The sequence below is a fragment of the Pleurotus ostreatus genome (genome assembly GCF_014466165.1).
Source record: "Pleurotus ostreatus strain PC9 chromosome Unknown scaffold_2, whole genome shotgun sequence".
NCBI lineage: Eukaryota > Fungi > Basidiomycota > Agaricomycetes > Agaricales > Pleurotaceae > Pleurotus > Pleurotus ostreatus.
The window spans coordinates 648527-670687 of NW_023503157.1; the positions used below are offsets into that span (position 1 = coordinate 648527).

The 22161-nt window shown below is 51.7% G+C and overlaps 7 protein-coding genes across 7 annotated transcripts; 2 read left to right on the top strand and 5 right to left on the bottom strand.

Moving 5' to 3' along the window:
- Positions 1-192: 192 nt before the first annotated feature.
- Positions 193-2162, bottom strand: PC9H_002993 (uncharacterized protein; the record flags this gene model as incomplete). The annotated part of the gene is made up of 12 exons (XM_036772593.1): positions 193-393; positions 450-514; positions 918-929; positions 991-1149; positions 1210-1261; positions 1322-1437; positions 1510-1619; positions 1673-1761; positions 1816-1837; positions 1887-1899; positions 1951-2019; positions 2075-2162. 12 exons carry the CDS (start codon positions 2160-2162, stop codon positions 193-195), a joined length of 996 nt encoding a protein of 331 aa, XP_036634066.1.
- A 1632-nt stretch (positions 2163-3794) lies between these two features.
- Positions 3795-4289, top strand: PC9H_002994 (uncharacterized protein; the record flags this gene model as incomplete). Its single annotated transcript, XM_036772594.1, has 4 exons — positions 3795-3839; positions 3900-4076; positions 4131-4205; positions 4257-4289. The coding sequence occupies 4 exons, from the start codon at positions 3795-3797 to the stop codon at positions 4287-4289; spliced, it is 330 nt and encodes a 109-aa protein (XP_036634067.1).
- A 506-nt stretch (positions 4290-4795) lies between these two features.
- On the bottom strand, positions 4796-9378 carry CHS3 (Chitin synthase, class 3; the record flags this gene model as incomplete). Its single annotated transcript, XM_036772595.1, has 6 exons — positions 4796-5576; positions 5627-6497; positions 6551-7986; positions 8036-8606; positions 8666-8929; positions 8991-9378. 6 exons carry the CDS (start codon positions 9376-9378, stop codon positions 4796-4798), a joined length of 4311 nt encoding a protein of 1436 aa, XP_036634068.1.
- A 1307-nt stretch (positions 9379-10685) lies between these two features.
- PC9H_002996 (uncharacterized protein) lies at positions 10686-12107 on the bottom strand (the record flags this gene model as incomplete). The annotated part of the gene is made up of 6 exons (XM_036772596.1): positions 10686-10935; positions 10997-11112; positions 11188-11425; positions 11495-11602; positions 11683-11903; positions 11988-12107. 6 exons carry the CDS (start codon positions 12105-12107, stop codon positions 10686-10688), a joined length of 1053 nt encoding a protein of 350 aa, XP_036634069.1.
- Positions 12108-12642: 535 nt separating this feature from the next.
- On the bottom strand, positions 12643-13053 carry PC9H_002997 (uncharacterized protein; the record flags this gene model as incomplete). Its single annotated transcript, XM_036772597.1, has 2 exons — positions 12643-12721; positions 12767-13053. The coding sequence occupies 2 exons, from the start codon at positions 13051-13053 to the stop codon at positions 12643-12645; spliced, it is 366 nt and encodes a 121-aa protein (XP_036634070.1).
- Positions 13054-15026: 1973 nt separating this feature from the next.
- Positions 15027-16376, bottom strand: PC9H_002998 (uncharacterized protein; the record flags this gene model as incomplete). The annotated part of the gene is made up of 1 exon (XM_036772598.1): positions 15027-16376. One exon carries the CDS (start codon positions 16374-16376, stop codon positions 15027-15029), a length of 1350 nt encoding a protein of 449 aa, XP_036634071.1.
- A 575-nt stretch (positions 16377-16951) lies between these two features.
- PC9H_002999 (uncharacterized protein) lies at positions 16952-17890 on the top strand (the record flags this gene model as incomplete). The annotated part of the gene is made up of 1 exon (XM_036772599.1): positions 16952-17890. The coding sequence occupies one exon, from the start codon at positions 16952-16954 to the stop codon at positions 17888-17890; it is 939 nt and encodes a 312-aa protein (XP_036634072.1).
- Positions 17891-22161: the final 4271 nt, after the last annotated feature.

Here is a 22161-nt window from a genome sequence, read left to right on the forward strand (position 1 = left end):
ATCCCATATGGCATCACGCGAGACCCGTTGAATGAGCCTTGGAAGTCCAGTAGATGCCAACGCCGGTAACCCAGACGATAGCGCTAGCACGAAATCAACAACATGCCAGTGGAATCTGCCAAAATTGGTGGAGTTGCAATGGAGAGCATAGCATCTCCTGGTACAATCCTGCAGGGAGGCTAATAGAGTGGGCTAAGATGGGTTGATATTCGATGACGCTCGGTGGCTTGATCCCTGCGCTGGTGGTCCTGCATGAATGTTTAACGCATGAAACACGGTAAGGTTTAGGGCATTCGCCTGCGTCCGAATCCGAATTGTCACCAGGGGGATATCCAGCTGAAGAACAAGAGAATACAAGAAGCCCATGGCGATCCGATCGACTATCCCCAGTTCCTGATGGTAGGTAGATTAGATACTCAACAGCAGGTAAGGTCAAAAACAAGACTCACCATTAGCGGTTGCAGAAAACAGGACCCTGACGAGGTAGTCAAACTAGTACAGGCAATAGCACCACCTAAAAGATACGTTTCAGTTAAGGGAACAAGGCCAGCGGAAAATCATCTTCGAAAAGAGAACAAGGGCGCAACAGAGTCGAGCTTTGACTGCGGCGCCAATAGAGTAGTGCGTCTGGCCATGTTTCTAAGCAGATATGTGTAGTTCTGGAGGTACCTGGCTGCTGGTTGAGCCAATTTGGCGAATTGACCATCAGGAACGTAGACGTTGTGGCCAAGAGTGAGCACCTCTCAGTGAGCAGCGTGGGCAACTAGCGCCGGAAACCATCACAAGTACAAACAGCCTTACTTCCATGATCCATTAATGCAATTCCAACTTCGTTCCAAACATTGACAATACTAATACTAAGTACTACAAGCCAAGGAGACCATCCGTCTGATGCGTACTGAGAGCAGTTTACTGACCATTCCAGACGGCTAGTGCACCATAAGCGTTAGCACACTACACGCAATTGTCAGCGATACAGTGAAGACTCACGGGGTCCAGGAACTTTGTAGGTGGTCGTTGAGGCTGCTTCAGTCGTGTAGATGTTGATGTTGATGCTAGGGTCGGATGCGCTGTATCCACCTGGGAATTTGACCAAGTAGGAACCACTTGGGGTCTTCGTTCCACTGCCCGTAACGGTAAGTTGAGCACCTGGTTTATTTCACGATATTCAGTAAAGCTGAGGGACGCTGAAGGCAGGAGAAAGCATACATTCTGGGTAGAATTGAGGGGTGTTGGCCTGGTGGAGTGCGAGGAGCTCGTGCTGCGTTACAACAATATTAGTGAGTTGTCAACAAAAACCTAAGATCTTTAAGTTTCTTACCCTGATCAGGTATTCACCAGGTGCGAGGGAAGAGGGAATCGAAGTTGTGTATGAAAGCGTGTCCATGACTTGTCCTGTTCCCCATACACCGCTGGGCAAGGTGCCGGAGATCAAACCTACAGCACAGATATTCAAGTTGCTGTGAGCCACGTTTCCCAACGTCGGAAAAGTTTAGTGAGTTTACTCACCGGTCTCAGCGATCTTGAACCAATCAAGGGTGGCGCTGTTAGCTGCTGTGCACGAGCCTGGGCATTTGGCCATGTAAACCATAACGGGGCCTTGAGCGTGGGTCCATTGACTAGGGCAGACGTTAAGTACGGGCACTTGGAACGCCGAAGAAGGTTAGCGCACCTCCAGTGGGCGACGATCTGTGTCCCTGCTGGAACAGATGTGGTGAGTTGATGGGCGCTAGCCTGACCGTTGTTGTTGCAACTAATCGTCTGTTGTACCGAGGGTGAGTTGTGAAACGGTGCAAGATGGCGGGATGGGCTTACCGAAGCCGTGGCGCTCAGGATACTAGATAGGGGTTTAGTATAGCAGCAATAAGCAGGGAGAAAGCTCATACGGGTCATATGAGCCTTTCAGAGAATCAATATATAAACACATTTGGGAAGAGGTGGCTAGCTTACTGTAAGGGCGTTCAATGGACGACTGGCTAGAAGGGTCGTTATACGGCTGCCATCCCGTGAAGGTTTGGCCTGTGTCGAGCGCTCAATAAATGGTTCGTTAGCTTGATGCGTGAGTCCAACGTACCACCAATGGTATATGAGACTACACCACCATGGGCAAGAACTTGCGATACAAGGCAAGTGGCGAGAACGATGAGGGCAGAGAAGGCCATTGTCGATATCGACGAGAATCGGAATTCCTGGCTAACCTTTGAACAAACCTCGACTCTTTATACCTCAACAGTTCGCTAATAGCACGGTGAAACATTCAACGATCCTATGAGGCAATGCATCAGCGTACTGAGCATATTTCGCCGACTCCATAACGCCTCTACCCTGGAAACCCCACCGCCGGATCTTTAGTAGTCCAAAGTTCTGACCTATTCCGAGATTTAAGCAAGTCGGTGGAAGAGAAGCCTGGGCGGAGTTGCAACGCACGTCGTTAACGTGGAAAGAAGAGAGACCGTCAATGGATAAAGTATTTGGACATAAGTATCGTCGCAGAGGGAGGAGGAGGTCAGATAGTGGAACCGTCCGAGGTTGTTTGAAGCAATTACTGATAAGATGGCGATCCGACGTGATACCGTGCGTCAACCAGCATAATGGTATTTCGGTGGTATGTCCGCTCCTCTCGATAGATTGCCCATATCGGAAGCTCTTGGAATATCCGAAAAGAAGAGGCATCGAAGTGAGTTATTCTGCTGGTTATCGGTCTGCTTGTTTACCGCTCGTGAATTTATCCAGTTATTTCGGCCTTTAGCAATTTCTCCGCAATACTTTCGGTTAACCGACACGACACCTGACCTTGCATGTCGGACATTGGTCTTGCAGACTAACAGACCTGAAGTTTGTACGGTGAACGTGACTAGTGCAGATTGAACGAAGTGTTTTGCAGCGTGGGACGCCGTGAAGTGAGATGGTGTACATGCACAACTTGTAAAACAACTATGTAATACATGGTCAGTTTAGCAGGCGTGCATCTGGAGCGCAGGATGCGGGGAAACGTAGTTGACCACATACAAAAAAAAATAAAGGTACATCCTCGAAGCAGGTAGAATTTCTCCCTTCGCCGTGACAACCATTTTACATGGGTTTTGCTGGTAACTGCGTCAGCAGCACACCGTAACGTTTTTTCAAGGTAACTCGATGCCTCGAGAACTTGTCATCAGGTGAGAACCGGGCTACAAAACATATTTCAGTGGATGCCGCGAAAACATCGCTGAAACCAATCACCAGGATGTGCAGACTTGGTGATATGTCCTGCGTCGGTGACCTTCTGTGGGTTTGGTATCAGATCCTTGCGCCACTCGCGCTGAACTGAGATACGCACTTTCAGAGTATACACTCTGTTTCCACTCTCATCTAATGTGTACATCAAATGCATTGCGAATCACCGTGTTGAAGTCGATTGAGAGGGTTTTTTGAATTGAGCGCCTATCTCGCAGGCAATCTATTTTGAGCGCTTCGCATTATTCCCACCATGATCATCCAACCCCTTTCCCCGTACCAACCGCTTGCCAACCGCGCCCGGACTCTGCAGACTCGCTACTCAATGGATCGACCGGGCCCAGTCGCTGCTCCGTGATGCCTGGTTATAAACTTTCCACACGGCTATGCCTTGGACTGACAATCAAGCACGAAATCCTTGGTCAGGCGCCCACGTGATACGCTCACTAAGATATCTTGCACGATGATTTGACCGTGATGGAGCTGCAGGCTGTACAGCGCTAGGGCAGGGTATATAAGGCCCCATTTTGTTTGTCTGGCCATCATCATCCCCTCCCCGAACAACCACTTCAATCGCCATGCCAGTCAAAGTTCTATCCAAGTTCGATGAGTTCCAGACAATCGTGAGTGTCTACGGACTTCCGATCGTCTGCCTAAGGTCTAATCGCCGATATGGATGATAGATCAACAGTGGGGAACCAGTCGTTATCGATTTCTGGGCCACTTGGTGTGGACCATGCAGAATGATCTCCCCGATCTTGGAACAGCTCTCAGACAACCCAGACGTGTCTAAAGTTCAATTCTACAAAGTTGATGTAGATGAGGCAGATGAGATAGCTAAAGATCAGCAGATCAAAGCCGTAAGTCCCTCTGATGTTACTAAGATCAAGCGCTAATGTACGTTCAACGGGTAGATGCCGACCTTCCGCCTTTACAAGGATGGCAAAATCGTCAAGGAGCTCGTTGGTGCCAACCCAGGAGCCCTTCAAGTGAGTCCATCCGTAACGACCATTTTGGCAGATTGCTCATCGCTCATGTAGGGGTTGGTTTCTGAAGGAGCGTTGCTTGTTTAATATTTTCATGTCGGCTTATTACCGAAATGTTGTACTTGTAAAATGCCAGTCTCGAAATCGCCTAGCGTTACATTTCAGGATAAGGTTTATTAAGGACAACTTGCGAGTTGACATTAAATAGCAGATGCTAATGATAAAGGAAAGGCGAGCAATGCAACGTCGAGTGTAGTAGGGATATATATCGTGAATAAGCGTGATGGAGGGGAGAGAGGAGAGAGAGCCAGAGGTCCATTCGATGTAAGAGCAACAAGCTAGTAGGCAGGAAAGGATGCAGTCATATGAACATGAACGAAGTTGTTGTCCGTCCGAGGCTAAAATAGTAGAGACAGCGGCTAGGTTTTGGCGGGGGTAGGTACTGTACGCTGCGAGAGCCAACACGTAGTCCGTAAACGAGAAAAGGTATGCAACAGGAGATTGCTATATGACGTTCATTAGGCCATAAAAGTACTGTGTATTTGCGTGATGAAAACAGAAGAGAGACCGAAGAAAATTCGCCGAGAGAAAGGTTAATTGTAGCCACCGTGGTATGGTTGGGGCGGCGCAGCGCCTGGCGGGAGGTTGTACGCACTAGAGTTACGCGAATATCGATTCTGGGCAGGCGCTTGCGTAGATTGCCGTCTTCCGGTGGCTTTGGATACTCTTCGAACACCTTCAGGACCGGGAACAGGGCCGCTATCCGTAAGGGTTATTCCTCTATAACCTTGATTCACGGGTGCTCCCCCTGCGCCTACACCAGCGAACCCGCTGACTTCCTCCGTTTCAGCACTGTATGCACTACTCTCCTCGTACCCTCCAGGCGACTGAACCAGACTGCCGCCGCTGGAGCCCCCGAATGGGTTGTATCCCTCCGTCGCATATCCTGTTTGCACGGGGGCAGTTCGGATGTTGACGTTAGGAGGCATTCGTGGAATGGGAGATTCATAATGTGGTGATGAAGAGTATCGTACGGGCGTGCCAACACTTCCGGAGACGGTAGATTCCATTGAGTCGCTGTACTGGTCGCCGGACTTCGGGCTGGGGACAAGGCGTTGATGGGAGGTCGACCCGACGTCGGACTGGTAGGTCTGATCTTCACTTGATCGTGAAGGAACAGACGCTGTCGACGACATAACTGGTCTACTGACAGACAATGGAGTGGGAAGCATTAGCAACGCGTTGCTGTCATGTCGTGATCGTTGTCCGCTAACGTTCCCCGTTGTAGAGTCCACAGTGCTGGTATCGAAACCGTTGGATGGAGGATGCCAAGTATCCGAATTCGAAGCCAGAGAATAGCGGTTGCTATCAGCCCTAACACTCTTATCAGCGCCATATACTCATACTGAGGCCTTATTACTCACTTCCTTTCATAGAAGGTCGAATCCCTGGACTGGGTGCCACTCTTCCACCTTCTATCTCGCTCAAACTCTGCCCACCTCTTCATGACGATGTGCGTCGAGTCGAATTCTCCTTCCTTATCGCCATGGTTCTCTTTGTCCTCTCCAGCAACCTGCCTCGTCTGACCCCACGAGAAATCATCGAAGTGCCAGAATGCGTACGCGGGCAGTATACCGTTCCAGATGGGCAAGGAGAGGAGGTACACCAACATCCAACCAATGTAGGCGATCTTCCGCGAAGTGACTACGATAAGGAGACCCGGCAGACCAAGAACGACGGCAAGCAGTACGAGTGGAATGGTTGTATCTGTACCACCCGGAATGATGGAAACGATGATCAAGTACAACGTGAATGCGATAGCGGCCGGTAGGACAAGCGTTCCGGCCAACTCCATGCCTACTACGAACTGCATCGAGAAACAGAACGTGCCGCACAGGTCTCGAACCAGTAACAACTCAGCCAAATTGTGGATAGTGGAGTTGATCCATCGTCGTCGTTGAGAGAGAAGGACGCGGAACGTATCGGGGACAACTGTCTTGCAAACAGCCTGCGGACAGAACATGTTCTTGCGTTTGGGGAAGGTCTTGAGCATGAGAGTCGTGAGGTACCGATCTTCACCGAGGAGCAGAAGATTCTTCTTATGCAATGTGTCGACGACGTTCTCTGAATAGTGCTCGACGATGTCGGGATTTGCGAGAATTGGCACCCAGTAGCCGTCGTCGCCCTTCGGAGCTTTGATACGGTACATGCTAAAACAACCAGGCAAACAAGTCACACCACCGAACATTGATTCGAAGGCTTTTGTCATGTGGTGCGAGATGTAGTATTCGAAGACTGGGCAGAGGATGAGTAACAGCGTCCTAGGTAAGTTCTATAATCCAGCATACCTTGCATCATGGTAACAAAGGTCTCCGCCTTATTGGCAATCTTCGTCTCTCCACAAAGACCCATGATCTCTTCATCGTGAACCATGCAGCTGACCATCCTCGTCAAGGAATCCGGGAAAACCTTGGTATCGGCATCGACACACAGAACCAACTCATATCGATCCGGACTAACACCCGTGGCCCTCCATATCGAGTTGAAGAACTCATACTCGAACGTCGTCATCCGTTCGTCAAACATAACTTTCTGCAAGAATCCCATAAGGACGATCTGGCTATCCCGCTTTCCTCTGTTTCCAGGTTTCGAGTCGTTGGCTTCGAGTGGATTACCGCACTTGGCGACGAGCACCACTGGAACACGTTGTTGCTTCGATCTCTCCACCGTTGCGTTGTCGTAATCGTAAAATCCAGCATATACCTTCGCCATGTTGTGTCTTTTGTGTCCGTCTGCAATGGCGACATACGAGTGGGGTTCGACCTCGTTCGGTGCAATGACAAATTCCTTCATCATGGTCAGGCAAATTTCTGGAGTCGTCAAGTTATTACCGGCACCCTTGACCATACCGTCAGCGATGATGAGGATCAACTTGTGGCTATTGGGGTAGTCGGTGGTCGCAAGTGAGTCGAGAGTTGTTCTCAACCCTTCCACGGATTCTGAGTAGGCCGTCACGAGGCAAATTGTATGGGCAAGAGGGAAGTTGAATGGCTCGAAGTCTGGTGGTGGCTGGGGGACGACATTGTGCAATGGGAAAGGACAAGGGTTGTCCAAAAATCCTCCTTTCGCAGAATCGCCGAACGAAGTAGTGCTTCTGGAATATCGACTTGGAGAGTCGGCACCTTTTTGCCCACCTTTCGCCGATGCAGCATACATGGTAGACCGCTTCCAGTTGGACGAAGACGAATCCAACATACCATAGGTGGTAGCCGGACGCCCTGGCTTCAAGTTCTCCGATGGTGTAAAACGCGAGCGGCTAGGAAGGAACTTCTTCCTGCTACGAAGTCCATTCTTGCCTACGTTAGGGCGATACTCGCTCGGCGCCGGGCGATAAATGTCGCTTGTCCAGTTCTCAATTTCTGCCGACCTTGCCATCCGTTGCTCATAAGTTTCGCGAGGGAAGTTGCCCAGTTTCCAAGAGAAGAACCATTGAAACATGACGGCCATGATGAATCGAATGGCGACGACGCCGATGATGAAAACGAGGGAGATGTAAAGCACGACTGATGATGCGACGCAGCCGATGCTGTTGGTATCAATGAAGCCCACGCGAACAATGTCCTCCAAGCAGCGTCCCAAATTCGCTTGATTCGTACGCATGAAAAGCATTGTAAGATCTTTGTTGTTGTACGTGCCACTCGCTGTCTTCATTTCATCAAAAATTGCAGGATAGTCAACTTGCACCCTGCTGAGCCACTTAAGCAGGTCAAGGTCGAGCACCGAACTATGGGTAGTGTCAATAACCATTGTGAGCAGGAGATCACGACGCGTACGATTCAAAAACGGCCAGATTACGGTTTGGGTTGTTCACGTCGTCCCAAGTATAGAAAACCTCTCCTTCGGGCTCAATTTGGTCCAAAAGTTGCCTGGAGTTGGACGTCAAATGACAGTTCGTTGGACGTTCGTAATTCGACAGATTCGTGCGGGGAGTGTTGTCGTGGATGTTGCAAGGAAAGTACCAGTCCAAGTTGTTGCCGCTACCCGTAATAGTAGACGTGCTGGCCTTCGTGATCATCCCGAGACAGTGCTGATTCGTTTTCTGAAACAAAAAGGATGCATCGTTGCCAGCAAGGTCCCAGCCGCCTTGAATGAGAGGGTTAGTCTGGCCGTTGAACGTGCCTCCCGTATTCGGGTGCTTGAAGTCGGAGAAGTCGTAGTCGTATCCATGAATGACAATGGAACTGTTCCCTATTTCATTTCCGTGGAATCGATTGGGTGGCTTGCCGCAAACACTCTCCGTGAAGCCGAACGTCAAGAAGCCGACGCCAGCCATTAGAGACAATATAATCGAAAGAAGGCCCATTTTCTCTCGCCAGGCGCGTTGCTGCTCGGGGCTCCGGATACCTGGCAGATCGGTAATATGTCACCGCGAATTTACAATTCGGAATGCGGGCATCACTCACCACAGGATCGGAGTAGGAAAGGAGGGACACAGCAGGTAAGTAGCCAGCAGTAGATCATCCATGGGCCTTTGGGACCAGGAGCAATATTGTCGAAGCAAGAGCGTCGGGGCTCGGGAGCGCTTTCGGCAGCGGACTGTGGGCGCTTTCGGCGAAGGGTGTTGCGCTTGAACAAAGCAAGGCCCGACTCGTGTACATCTTCCTCGCGTCCCAGAAGTGACTTCCCTCTCCTCAACACGCCTCTCTGCGAAGGATAATTTCCAGTAGCTACCTCGCTGTTTAGCCCGGCAAAGAAAGGCGAAATAAAGAAAAGGAAGGGTGTACGAACCTGACGGCAGCACCCCGAATCTACTATTTGAATCACTTTCCAATTGAGCTGCAGCGTGGTTGCGATAATGCCATTGCCTATGCCCTGGGTCTATCTTCTCTCTGTCGGGCCTGACCAGACTCTTCTTCCTCCCCACTCTTGAGGGATCCAGGGCTTCTGGATCGTTGGAATAGTATGCTCGCTGGCGCTGTTGATCCGCTGAAGGGTGTGCGCCGGCTCGCTCGTCGACTTGAAATGATACATTTGTGTGATGATGGGGTATTTGGGGACGGCCAGGCGAAGAGGATCTATCGGGGTACTGTATCGTGGGCGGTGAGAGTGGGGGTTGGTTCTGTTGCTGTTGCCTAGGACGAGGGGCCCGGGGAGGGCGCTGCTCTCGATAGTCCATCTTCCGACGTCAAATGAGAGGCGACAAGTTGAGTGTGCGTGAAGGAAAGTCGCCAGCAACAAACGAAAGTGGGGAGGAGGAGAAGGGAGCGCGAGGACAAAGTTACTCACACTCCAAATTTGGAATGACAAATGAAACAGAAACTTACAAAATTCTCAGTTTTTTGTGAGGAAATTGGCACGTGCTGATTTCGAGGGACCCCTGTCAACCTTGCCACTGCTCGCTCCCTCTTCATGTGTCCATTACTGAAAAAGAGGCGTGGATAGCGCCAGTAAAAGCGATCAAAATATAGACATTTTACGCCATTTCTCCCGCTATTTTTACAAGTTATCAAACATCACTTAGTCGCTGATTTCATCACCGTGACTACATGGTCTAAGGTCTTGCTGAAAAAAAAACTCGTCACCACTGAGATCATTCACATCCGAGCCCTCCACCGCCTGGCAACGGGCGTGCAGGCACCGTGAAACTGTAGTTTATTAATCAACATGCTTACCAGGGTCTGCAGCCGAGCAAGCAAACATGGTTGGGGCCATATGGATCAGACGTTTTGCTGCGGCACAGTGCATGTATATTGTAAGTCTGCAATACCGCCATCACAGTTTGGCACGCATTCCCAGGTCGATGTGCAAAGTGTCCCAAAAGTGGTATTGTCTCCTCGCAAAAACCGACTTCCGGTTCCAGGCGCCGGGCCTGCGACAGAGGATGTATTTTTGGGACGGCAGAATGCCAAGCGCAACCTCGATATGTCTAAGAGTGTGAGAGTAGCGAGTCGTGGTTGCGGCTGCTGGCACTGACGCCCGTTGATGATCAGGATTGCTACCATTGCCTGGGATGTGTTCCACATTGTTTGGACAAACAAGGCAGAAAACATTGTGAGGAAATGACAGCGGCGCATCGTGCTGCCCATCTCTTGTCACCGAATACACCAGCGCGACATACGAATGTATTGTCACTGCTCCACTTAGTCGAGTTCCAAGGACACTCAACTTAGTTGGTGACCAAATAAAACGGAAAAGAAATGACAATCGTCGGACTATCCGTTGCATGTCATCGTGAACACGAACCCGACGTCACCGCGGTACTTGTATCCGGATTCCGAGTCGGGCGTCGGTCAAGAGGCGACCAAGAAAAACCCCGAGCACCGATATTTCTCCAGACATACATCGTACAACAGTCGACTACTCACATTATTTAGATAATACATCTTCTAGATATCTTCTACTTTCTGAAACAGCAAACAACGACATCGGTAAGTAGCACAACAATTAGTCGCACGAAGATAGTGATTCAAGAGAAAGGTAACCTCAAGTACTCAGCTCTCTGGGGAGGTCGATCCTCTGCTCATCCTGCGGCTCTTCGAGGGACACCTCGGCCATCTTCTCGACCACCTCCGGCGTGACCTGCCCCGAGCTCAGACTCGAGTCATTGGATGGATCTGACGATGATGCGGGGGAAGGTTGCGAAGAGGGGGGAGAAGGCGCCTCGGCACCCTGGTGTTGTGAGGTGGTGGTCATACCGCTTACACGCGTACCGTCCGGAGCGATGCCACACGCCCTTAAATTAGAACAGGCACGTCAATACGCGCAGGCGGGATAGGATAGGATAGGACGCTCACTCGACGATCTGCCGCCAGTAGCTCTTCGACTCGAACTCGAAGTTGTAGTCACCTCCGAAATCAGCGTCGAGCTGCGACTTGGGTATGAGCTCGAGGAGGTCGGGGTTGAATCTCATCTACATAGCATTATCAACATCAGCATTGACATTAAACCTAATTATGGTCAAGCGCATGGGGGAATGATGCCTAACCTTATCCCGCGTGACGGGGTCGAGAAATGGCGAGATGCCCTTGTAGAAGAAGCTGAGGATGTACGGGAGGTTCACGACGATCGCGCGGCCGAGCGTCTCGACGTAGTGCTGCTGCAGGATGTGTAGGACCTTTCGCGCGATGGAGATGGAGGGGTTCGTGCGGAGGGTGGTGCTCTTGTAGTCGACGACGATGACTAGAGATTCCTGGCCGGGAGGCATCAGGTCCTTCGCGCGTTCTCTACGAGCGGTAAGGTGAGGGAAGGGAAAGTGAGTATAGTGTAGAAATTGAAGGGAAGGTGGAGCTTACAGCCACCAAACGAGATGCCGCAATTGTCGGTCGCTGCGCTCCGTGTTCTCCCTCCCGGGTCGCATGTATATGATCGGCCGTCCATCCTTGTCGAATCCCGTCAAGATACTGCACGACACCCAATCCCAAACCACCATCAGCACCCATGCATCCACGTGTTATCATTCGAGCCTAGCTCAATTACTCACATTTTCCCGGTCTCGCTCTCAACCTCCACGTCGTCCGGCACGATGAGGTCAGGCTTGAAGTCGCGCCGCCACTCGAGCGTCCCCTTTATCCGCTTCTGCGCATCCGCGTAGTGCCACTTCGCCGCGCGCATGTACCGGGGAATGGTATCGGGCTTGCTCAACCACCGCTTCTCCCATTGGTGGTACGAGTCGGATTCGGGGAGAAGTAATGAATCTGCGTACTTCGCAAGCGAGTCAGCGAATGGTCCTTTGATGAAGTAATGCTCCGAAAGGAAGACTCCAATTAAAGTGCATGTACCACTCACTTCCTTTAAGTCCTTTATCAGCGCCTGCTGCTCCTCCGTGTACTCATGGATAGGGCTCACGACCGTCTCGGGTGCGGGCTTTATGAAAACCTTCGTCGTTCGTTCTGAGTTTTCCGACATTTTGGGGCGTTCCGAGAATGAAAGGGAAGTGGAAAGAGAGGTCGGATAGGGATATAACGGACAAACGGCTTATTGTACCAATCATTGATGACAGGGGGCTGACTCATACGCCTTACGTTAAGCGCGCATCACACGTCACGCACGTGTTCTTCTATCCCGCCGTCGCTAAGTCAATTGAGGCGGGATGGCGGTTATTATCATGCGGGAGACATAGCATACCTCACTTTGTGCAGTCTGAAGCTCTGAAGTCTAACTGTCGGGGTGCACCGATTTGTCCTTCAGGGAGCTCCTAACTCCTGATACTTGATGAGATTAGCGCGCGTTCAATGCTAGTACGGCACGGCTAATAGTGATGGGACAGCCTGACCCTGATATTTCGGACTTGACATCAAAACTACGTATCTCAAAGATGCTAGAGATTTCACCTCTGATGTTGACTCACATGCACGACTCTATCAGCAAGTTATCGAGATTCCCGGGAGTAATACGACCATCTGAGTGCCGATTCACATTGATCAGATGCTACTGCTACACATCAATGAGCCGTAAAGAGGACTGCCATGCGCTTGTCGCCAGTCGGAAGCAACGCGGCGTACTTAGACGAAGTGCCCTTGCTATCATTGCCATCGCAGACAGTCAGCTCCCACTCTCGCGCCCACCCAAACAACTTGAACTCATAACTCACCAGCACGTCCGGGACTTTAAGCCACGTGTTCCCGAAGATCACGAGGAGGTCGTTCCCCTTCACATCCGTGATCGTCGCGGTCGTGTTCCGCAGGTGCACGACGGCGGTCTCGCTGGGTGCCGCCGCCCGGTGCCAGTGGTTCACAGCCCAGTTCTCCAGCTCGTGCTCGACGGGAAAGAAGCCAGGGTTGCCGCCGGAGGTGTGCGCGGAGGAGATGGAGACGTTGAGGCATGTGCCGGATTGGTTGGACACCCAGACCATGGTGCGCTATGCTTGAGATTCTAGAGGGATGGGGCGTCAGTTGGGCTCGATTGGTGGGTGGTGAGCGCGGGGTATAGTCAAAGGAACTGGGAGTCATGGCTCACCTCGAGAGGCTGAGATGCTGATGCAGGAAGCTCGAGCTTGAAGGTTGGGAGTGCGCAGACTCTCGTTTTATACCGGCAGATGTCCTCAAAGCAGCCTTGACACGCAGACTGGGTCGCCTATGCGGACATGAAACGCTGCTGGGAATCTGTCTGCGAGCGCGAGCTATTCCATTGATTAGTGACCGGCGTTTGGAGAACTCCTAGGAAACGACGATGTTCACTGTGAACTTCCATATTATCAAAGACACGCGAATCAGATTCGTGGATGACCTAGGACGACTGGCCTAGCAAAAGTGCAGACTTGCAGGATTCAGCCCAAAGTTCTAATTACTGAATCGCCTCCCCTGTTGCTCACCTAGCCTTCACAGACACTCCCATTGTCAATTCGTGAGTTGTAGCGCCACCATTGTGCGAACGGGCTCACCTGCAACTGTTCAGAATCGTTGATCCCCTTCATTAGTATCTCATCCACGACGTATGTCCATATATAGCCTTGCTTCCGCTTCTCGCTCAATTTAAACCCATAAGAGCGACCTTCCCAATTCATGCATCCATACCAGTCTTGGTGTTCTCAGTGTTGGCACAGGAGTTACAGAACCGCCGGCAACCTACAATCAATCGATCCATGGAAGGATACTCTGACTCGGCCCGTCGTGGCTAGTGTTACATTCCCCTGCGCACTCTGGTCTCAGCGTTGCCGCCCTAGTGCGTGATCAACTTCATCTAAGCTGGCGTATTCGTTGTCGTCCTGTTTGGCGTTGACGGTTCTTTGTAGCTTGGAGGCCTGTACTCGTCGGGGTAGCGATTCTGCTCGCAACCGATGCCCTCTATCCCCCTCACCAACAATACGTCTATGCCAGTGCCTCCGTCGTGCGCTCCAAATAATCACGTCGACACGTAGGATGGGTGTGCACGCTCTCCACCAGCCGCTGCTAGATCGCAATGGCTCTGAATCCCCTTACCCTCTCCTTCCTCGCACACGCCCCAAAACACGACCTGGTGTACCCAGAGAGTCAACCAAAGGGTCGATCACAGAGGCGATCAGAGCCACCGTGACAGAGAAGGCACAACTGCCTTAAACTATCCCGTACATATAAGCGATCGAAGTAGCTTTCCTTGAGGACCGCGGAAGGGCATTTTGGTCACTGCCACTGCCATGATTACGGATGCAAGACACGGACCGGGGGGTTGCTTTCCAGACTTGTGGCGACTCAGGCATTGGTTTATACCGTCTACGTCGGGTATGCAAGTTTGATCTTGGAGTCTCTTTGAGAATTATGGTGGCACTGTCGGACAAGACGTCGTTGTAGCGCACGATCTGTCCTAGCCTGCTGGAATGGGCGATCGTTAGGACTCCAAGGTGACCTTCTCGTGGCCGGAATCTGACTGGATGGTACAGTCGCCCGCGATAGGCGCCGTCTTAAGAAAAGCAGGAAAAATGGCGAAGGTTGGGGAGGGCGTTCCGACCATTCCGTTCGGCCATCAACGATAACTAAGGTCGAAATCAATGAAGGGTATGGTTGGGGAGAAGGGCGTTGCCCAAAAAAACTTAACGGTGATGGGTTCCTGGAAACAACAGTGCATTCAGCTAGACTGATTCGAGATACACGAAAATATCACGGAAATCGGCGGGCGAGTCATTGAGCGTACTCAAATGGGTTCTACTTGAAGCAGATATCAGAACCCATTCCCGAGTGTCTTCGTGTGTCCCTAGACGTACTGAGTCACCGCGCAGGTTTCTAGTTGTCATCCTCCCACTTTCATCGACTGAAGCGGCACGTTAGCGGGATATGGCCCATTCTAAGTGTTACTTCTTGAATGCCGCCGAATATATGATTAAATAGATAACAAATGCGTAGGATGTGTCCGTTACTGGATATGATAAATTAAGGGTATCCCGTCAAACCATACAGCGTCGATTCCGGCCTTGGTATCAGTCTCGGCCCGCGATAATACCAGCGTCTTCGTTTCCTCTTCTTCGTAGTCAAGAGCCGGGTCTTGGTACTGTGCATCGCTCCACGCTTTCACAAAGCATTTGACAGCGTCAACCGACACATTGAAGCATTCTATGACCTCGAAGATGGAAACCAGCGAGTAAAAGAATGGCTGGGATAGCATTTTGATGGATGTATCCGTGAACCCAGGGCACGCCACCACCGCTACGTGACTGCCGTTCCAGCACCTCAGGAATTCGGAAATATCCTGATCTTCGGGCATTTCCTGCAGAGTCAGGGAGCAGGACGAAAGCGATGCTAGTTCCGGAAGGCCGCATCGTGATAAACGTATAGATTCTATACCGCCGCCGCTAAAGTCGATGTTACGGAGTAAGCAGGCCACAGTTTGTGCAGACAGATCCTCGAGAATCAGAGTCTCCACGTGTATGGAATATGGTGTATTGGTCGAGGCGGAGCAGTCCAAGTTCATTTCACGTATGGTCAGCGACGAATCCTCGCGGATGGTAGAAAGGGCGTGGAGAATCGTGTCAGCTTCTTCTATAGCTTCGCGTTCATTGTTAGGTGGTGAATAGTTGTACAGGGTCCAATTTGTTGCCATGAGCGAGGCAAGCCACCCGGAACGGCAGGCAATTATAACATTAGGACCACCAAGTATCAAGGTTTCGAGTTTTGGGCATGAAAAAGGGATCATGATAGAGGGGTCGAGGTTCCCCATTCGAGAAGCTTGACAACCAAGCTCGAGGGTCTTCACTGACGGCGCTGCAGTACCAGAAAGGAGTGGGAGCACCGGCAACGCCCGGAGATCAAACCGCAATGCGGTGCAGCGATGAGCAAAAGAAGGTAGAATCCTCATGATCGAAACCACTCTCGCAGATTCCACGTCGGGTGAGATGACGGCGTTTACATTGCGCGAAGCTACCACGCTCAGATCTATCGGCAATTCCTTGGACCATTGGATTTCTTCGGCCAGCGTAGAAATATCCCAAGAAGGTTCGTCAATGCAGACGCAGATACGCGTCCAGTATCCCGAGTTCAGTGCTAGTAAGGCTCGCCATTCGTCGCAAACAGCCGCCAAAGCATAGGGAAACCAGAAGCTAGGCGGTTGCGAGTTCGTCGTTATACTGAAACAGTCCTGGTTGTCGCCACTTCTCGAGTCGCGGTAAAGATGGTCGAATATGATGAGGAGCAATTCGGGAGGCAAATCGTAGATAGATGTGGTCCCTTCGGAGCTACCAAGACCGTAGCAAAGGCGGTTGGTTTGCATGGAAAGGATAAAGGATGGAAATTAGATACGTCTGAAGCCTGCAGAGTGCGATGTTGGTGGAAGAAGCAAAGAAGTTTGTTGTTAGGTACTGATTAAAATTTGGCGGAGCCCGTCTGTCACGTGGGCGCGAACTCCGATCACAAAGGGGCGGGCCCGATGTGAGGATAGATGAAATTTATCCACGGTCTATCTACGAGTGCACGTGAGACCCCTGTTCCCCTATCTCTCCCTTTGAGTATCTGCGCCTTTGTCTTTGCGCGCACGTATATATAGCACGATCTCCCGCTTTAGCTTCTCATCTTCTTACGTTCACGCTCGATAGGTAAACTAATCTATTATTACCTTACCAGCGCATCTTCTTACGTTCACGCTCGATAGTACATCGAGTTGTTCACTTCTTTTTCAGGACGCCTCCACGGAAAGCCCGCGCCTCTGCTCGCCCGCGCGACGCAACCGGCCGCTTCCTCTCGTCGTCTTCCAGAGCCACTCCACCAGCTGCCTCAGCCACTCCGCTTTCTTCACCACCAGACTCCCCAACCATCCCGCCCACTCGGCCTTTGTCCCCGGAACCAGATATGGCCGGAGAAGGAAGCAACCAGGACGCTAACCCCCTCGAGGCACGCGTCGTCGGGTTAGAAACAAACGTTAACGAGATCCTAGAACTACTTCGCAACGCAGCAAGTAATCCTCCCCCCCCTCCTCCCCCTGTTCCTCCTGTTGCACCAGCTATCCCAGCCGCGCAGGCTGCCCCGGCCGCGCCACTCGTTCAAGGGGTCCCCCCCTTTGTCCCCTACATTCCCCCTCCAACAGCTAACTCGTCTATCGGTACGTTGTCCATTCCTGACTTCTTTCCCGACGTCGAGGCCGCAATCGTGGTCTCGATTGGCAAGCATGAGTTCAAGCCGCAGCAGCTTGGCAAGCTCATCCCCAGCGTCAACTCGAAGGCCACCACAACGACCTACGCTCTTGAGGACGGCGCATTACGCGCCACAGAGACGGCTCCCATCAAAGACCTTCCGGACTTCTCATCCTTCATGCGCGCCCTGGGAGTCTACTTCCAAATCCTTTACAGATACGTAGGGACCACAGGGAGCATACAGGCCGTCACGGACGTCGCCGTCTTCACCCAGAGCTACTCCAACCTCCTGCACGAGTACTCGCGCTACTTCGCCTATCCCGCCATCCTCACCTATCACATTGCGCACCACTCCCGCCGCATTAGGGAAATGCTCAGGGGCGACTACTCCTTATGGGGTGACAAAGATCGCGCTCTTGTCGGCCCGCTTCACCGATCAAACATGTTCCAAGAAGTAAAGCCCACCTCCGCATCTAGATCCAAAGCCTCATCACCTGCAACACCTCCCCGCGACGTCTCCACCCAAACCTGCAATCGATTCAACGATGGCAAGTGTCCCACCACACCATGCAAATCAGGACGTATCCACAAATGCTCAACCTGCGGCTCCACGGCGCACGGCAAGGTCACTTGCACTCAGGCCCCTCCCGTCGCTTGAAAGCCTGGCAGGACGAGGGACACAAACCCCGAATCCTCCCCTCGTCCTTGCCTACAGGATGAGCAGCTCGTTCCCGTCCCATCTCTTCCTCCACCACTGCCTACATCTATAATCGCACCTCCCCTAATCACGACACCCCTGTCCCTATTTCCCCCTGGTCCTATACCTCCTACTCGCCCTAACACAGACCCTCGCTGTAATCGCACGTCGCTCCGTACTTCTGATGACATACCCGTTAAATCGACACTAGTCTATTCACAGTGGGCTCATTACTTAGCGGACTACCCCGATTCCGAATATGTACAGGCTCTTTTACACATAATACAATATGGTGCTGCTATCGGATTTGCTGGTGAAGACAAACCTCAGGCGTGTCGCAACCTCAAAACGGCCATAGACCATCCCGACATCATCAACAACGACATGAACGTACTTCGTGCCAATGCCAGGATACATGGTCCCCTCGTCTCACCTCCCCACCCCGCATTTCGCGCGTCTCCTCTTGGAACCGTTACGCGGAAACGATTCCCTAATAAATTCCGGGTGATAAACCACCTATCCTGGCCTCCTGGCAATTCTGTCAACGACGGTATCCCGGATAGCGAAGGACACATCGTCTATGAAGCCGTATTCCAAGCAATCCGCACGATTCGTCGTCTCGGGCGTGGCTCACTACTAGCCAAACTCGACCTCAAGGACGCCTTCCATCATATCCCACTTCGCGCCTCGGATTATCATCTAATTGGCTGCTTCTGGGACAACGCATTCTACGAATACATGGTCCTGATATTCGGGCTCAAGTCTGCGCCATACATATTCAATCTTTTCGCTGAAGCACTACACTGGATAATCCAACACCACATCCCCGCTGAGCTAAAGCACTACCTCGACGACTTCCTCCCTATCTTCTCCCCTGACACCCCGCTTTCACTCGCAAACGACGCCGTCTCTTGGATGCAAGCTCTGGGCAACTCGTTGGGGCTCACATTCCAACCAGAGAAGACAGTGTGGCCTACCACTCGTCTGGAGTTCCTCGGGATCGAGCTGCACACCGACACCATGGAAGCACGCCTACCAGAAGATAAATTAACCTATCTGAAGGAACTACTCTCCCTCTGGTCCACCAAGGCAAGCTGCAACCTTCACGAGCTCCAGGAGCTAACTGGATTCCTCCACTTCACGTCCCAAGTAATCCCCTACTCGCGTGCCTTCCTCCCTCGTCTCATACAATTCTCAACGACGTTCTCCACCCCTCACTCACGCCGCCACGTTCCACGATACGCTCGGAGCGACTTACGCTGGTGGTCTACTTACGCATCATCCTGGAACGGCGTTACCCTCATTGATCCCCCATCGTCTCAGCATCACCTATTCACAGACGCTAGCGGTACCAAGGGGCTAGGGGGCATCTACAACAATCACTGGTTCAGCACCAGAGTCCCTCGCCGCTTCAGGGGCTCGAAACACAACATCCAATTCAAGGAACTATACGCTGTCCTCCAAGCTATACTACGCTGGGGCCACCTCTGGCGCCATTCCCATGTCCATTTCCACGTCGATAACCAGGCCGTCGTTGCTGCGCTATCCGACCATACTAATCGCTCCCCCCATCTTGTCAAGCTGCTGCAGCTCATACTCATGCTTGCCGCTACTTTGGAATTCTCTTTCTCTTCTTCTTGGCTTTCTTCCGCTGATAATGCACTTGCTGACGCTGCCTCTCGGTTCCAATATACTCGACTATTCTCTCTTGCTCCCAATCTTGACAAGCAGCCATTCTCAGTCAACCCCCAGACTCTTGGTATCAAACGAACCCTCAGCACTCAAGAATCGTTGCGTTCTATCTCTGGTACGGTCTCGCGTCCAGCACCAGGTCCACTTACGGCGCTGGTCAGAAATCATTCCTCGAATTCGTCAGAGCTCGCCCTGCCCTTGTCAACAGCGACGGCTCCTGCATCCCAGCCACCCAACGCAGTATCATGGAATGGATCGCCCACCTTGGGACACGTCGTCTTCAGCCAAAGACGATTAAATCCTACCTCACCGCCGTTCGTTCCCTCCACCTCGAAGCGGACGCCCCCTTTGCCGTTTGCGAAGCCCCTATCGTGCAACGTCTCATCAGAGGCATCAAACGATACCACGGTGAACGCGAGCGCAATCCCAAACTACCCATTACATTCCCCATTTTATTCAAACTTACTTCCCTCCCATACACCTCCTTCGACGATATCGTCTTCATAACAGCAGCGAAACTCGCTTACGCGGGTTTCCTCCGTTGTGGGGAATTCACCATTGACAAACCCAACTCCTTTGACCCCAACATTCATGTTACACGTTCCTCCATTCGTTTCATGCCTTCTTTAATTCAGCCTGACCATATTATCTTAACTCTTCCTGCTTCCAAAACCGATCCCTTTCGAAAAGGCGTTACAATCTATATAGCTTCTGCCCTTAATTCCCCCTCCACCTGCCCCGTCTCTGCTTTACTTCATTTATTTACACTTGACCCTCGCCCCCTTAATTCCCCCTTATTCATCACCTCTGATCACTCCCCGCTCACGCGCTCTCGCTTCATCGCTCGCCTCCGGCTCGCACTGCTTGACATTGGGCTCCAACCACAAGGATATTCTGGCCACAGCTTTCGCAGAGGCGCTGCTTCTGCCGCTGCTGCCGCAGGACTCCTTGACCACGAAATCCAACAATTGGGACGCTGGCGCAGCGACGCATATCGCCTGTACATCGATACTCCCAAGGATCGTATTCTCAACCTTTCCTCGCGTCTCCACATGGCCGATCCTCATGCTTCATCTTTCGAACCTCCGGCTCTTCCCTTCGCACCTTCCTTGGCTTGAGTTCGGCCCCTGTTAGGGGGTTCTCCTATCTCAGGAGTTCGTCTGTGTCCCACTCCCGGGTTCCATCCGTTCCCGGGCCGTGGACCAGTCGCTGAACGAGAGAGCTTTTGGCGACAACGAATACACTCTTCGTTATCCCAAAACGAGTTGGATGGATGTGAGGATAGATGAAATTTATCCACGGTCTATCTACGAGTGCACGTGAGACCCCTGTTCCCCTATCTCTCCCTTTGAGTATCTGCGCCTTTGTCTTTGCGCGCACGTATATATAGCACGATCTCCCGCTTTAGCTTCTCATCTTCTTACGTTCACGCTCGATAGGTAAACTAATCTATTATTACCTTACCAGCGCATCTTCTTACGTTCACGCTCGATAGTACATCGAGTTGTTCACTTCTTTTTCCCCACCCATATCGCTTACCCTTCTTTCCACATCGATTTATTTCACTTCTTCGAACTTAAAACATTACATCGATTCCATCTACTACATAGAATTCGCTACGTCTACGTACTTACATACTTCGCCTAGGCCGGCTTGAGTTCGGCCCCTGTTAGGGGGTTCTCCTATCTCAGGAGTTCGTCTGTGTCCCACTCCCGGGTTCCATCCGTTCCCGGGCCGTGGACCAGTCGCTGAACGAGAGAGCTTTTGGCGACAACGAATACACTCTTCGTTATCCCAAAACGAGTTGGATGGACGCCTGTCCTTCATCGTTGCTAGCGTGGATACAAGTTATACTACTTTACAACGGACTTCAGTATCAAGAAGTTTTCGCAATACAAGGAAGGTGATTCTAGCACCCAAGCATACCTAGGTGACTCATCGTCCGCTCGTAAAAGCAGAAGCTGGCGATCCAGCTCCAATTAAACGCGTCTAAGATACGGTTTAAGCTCCCTCGGGAGCTCGATGTCAGGGAGGCGCCTGGATGGGTCTAATTTAGAGAGCCTTCCCCGAGAAATAGGATCGGCTGGATTCTTCTCCGTCGAGATGTACTCCAGTTGCAACTGGTTATTGAGTGCAAGCAAGCAGGCACCCGCGCGCTGTATCGAGAGGTTTATTTGGATGTTCCTACTCGACCCTTTGTTGAACGCCCCAATTACGCCTTGATTGTCGGAGTGGATGATGACATGGGTGTTTTCGACACCCATGACTTCTAAAAGGTAAGCCGCTAGTTCGACAGCAACCCCTTCAAGCCACCCAATCTTGCGACCAGGGGTGTCCCAACCTGGAAGACTCTTCCAAGCCGCCCACTTCCTTCTCCAAGTAATCCCGATGCCCCAGTCTCCTGACGCGTCGACGCTGATGCCGAGATTCTGCGCTTCGCCTCGAGGTACGACGCTCCGGCTGAAGTAAGGATCCTCTAAGGTATTCCACCACCATGCAATATCTTCCTTGACACCTTTTCGAAGAGACTTGAACTCGTT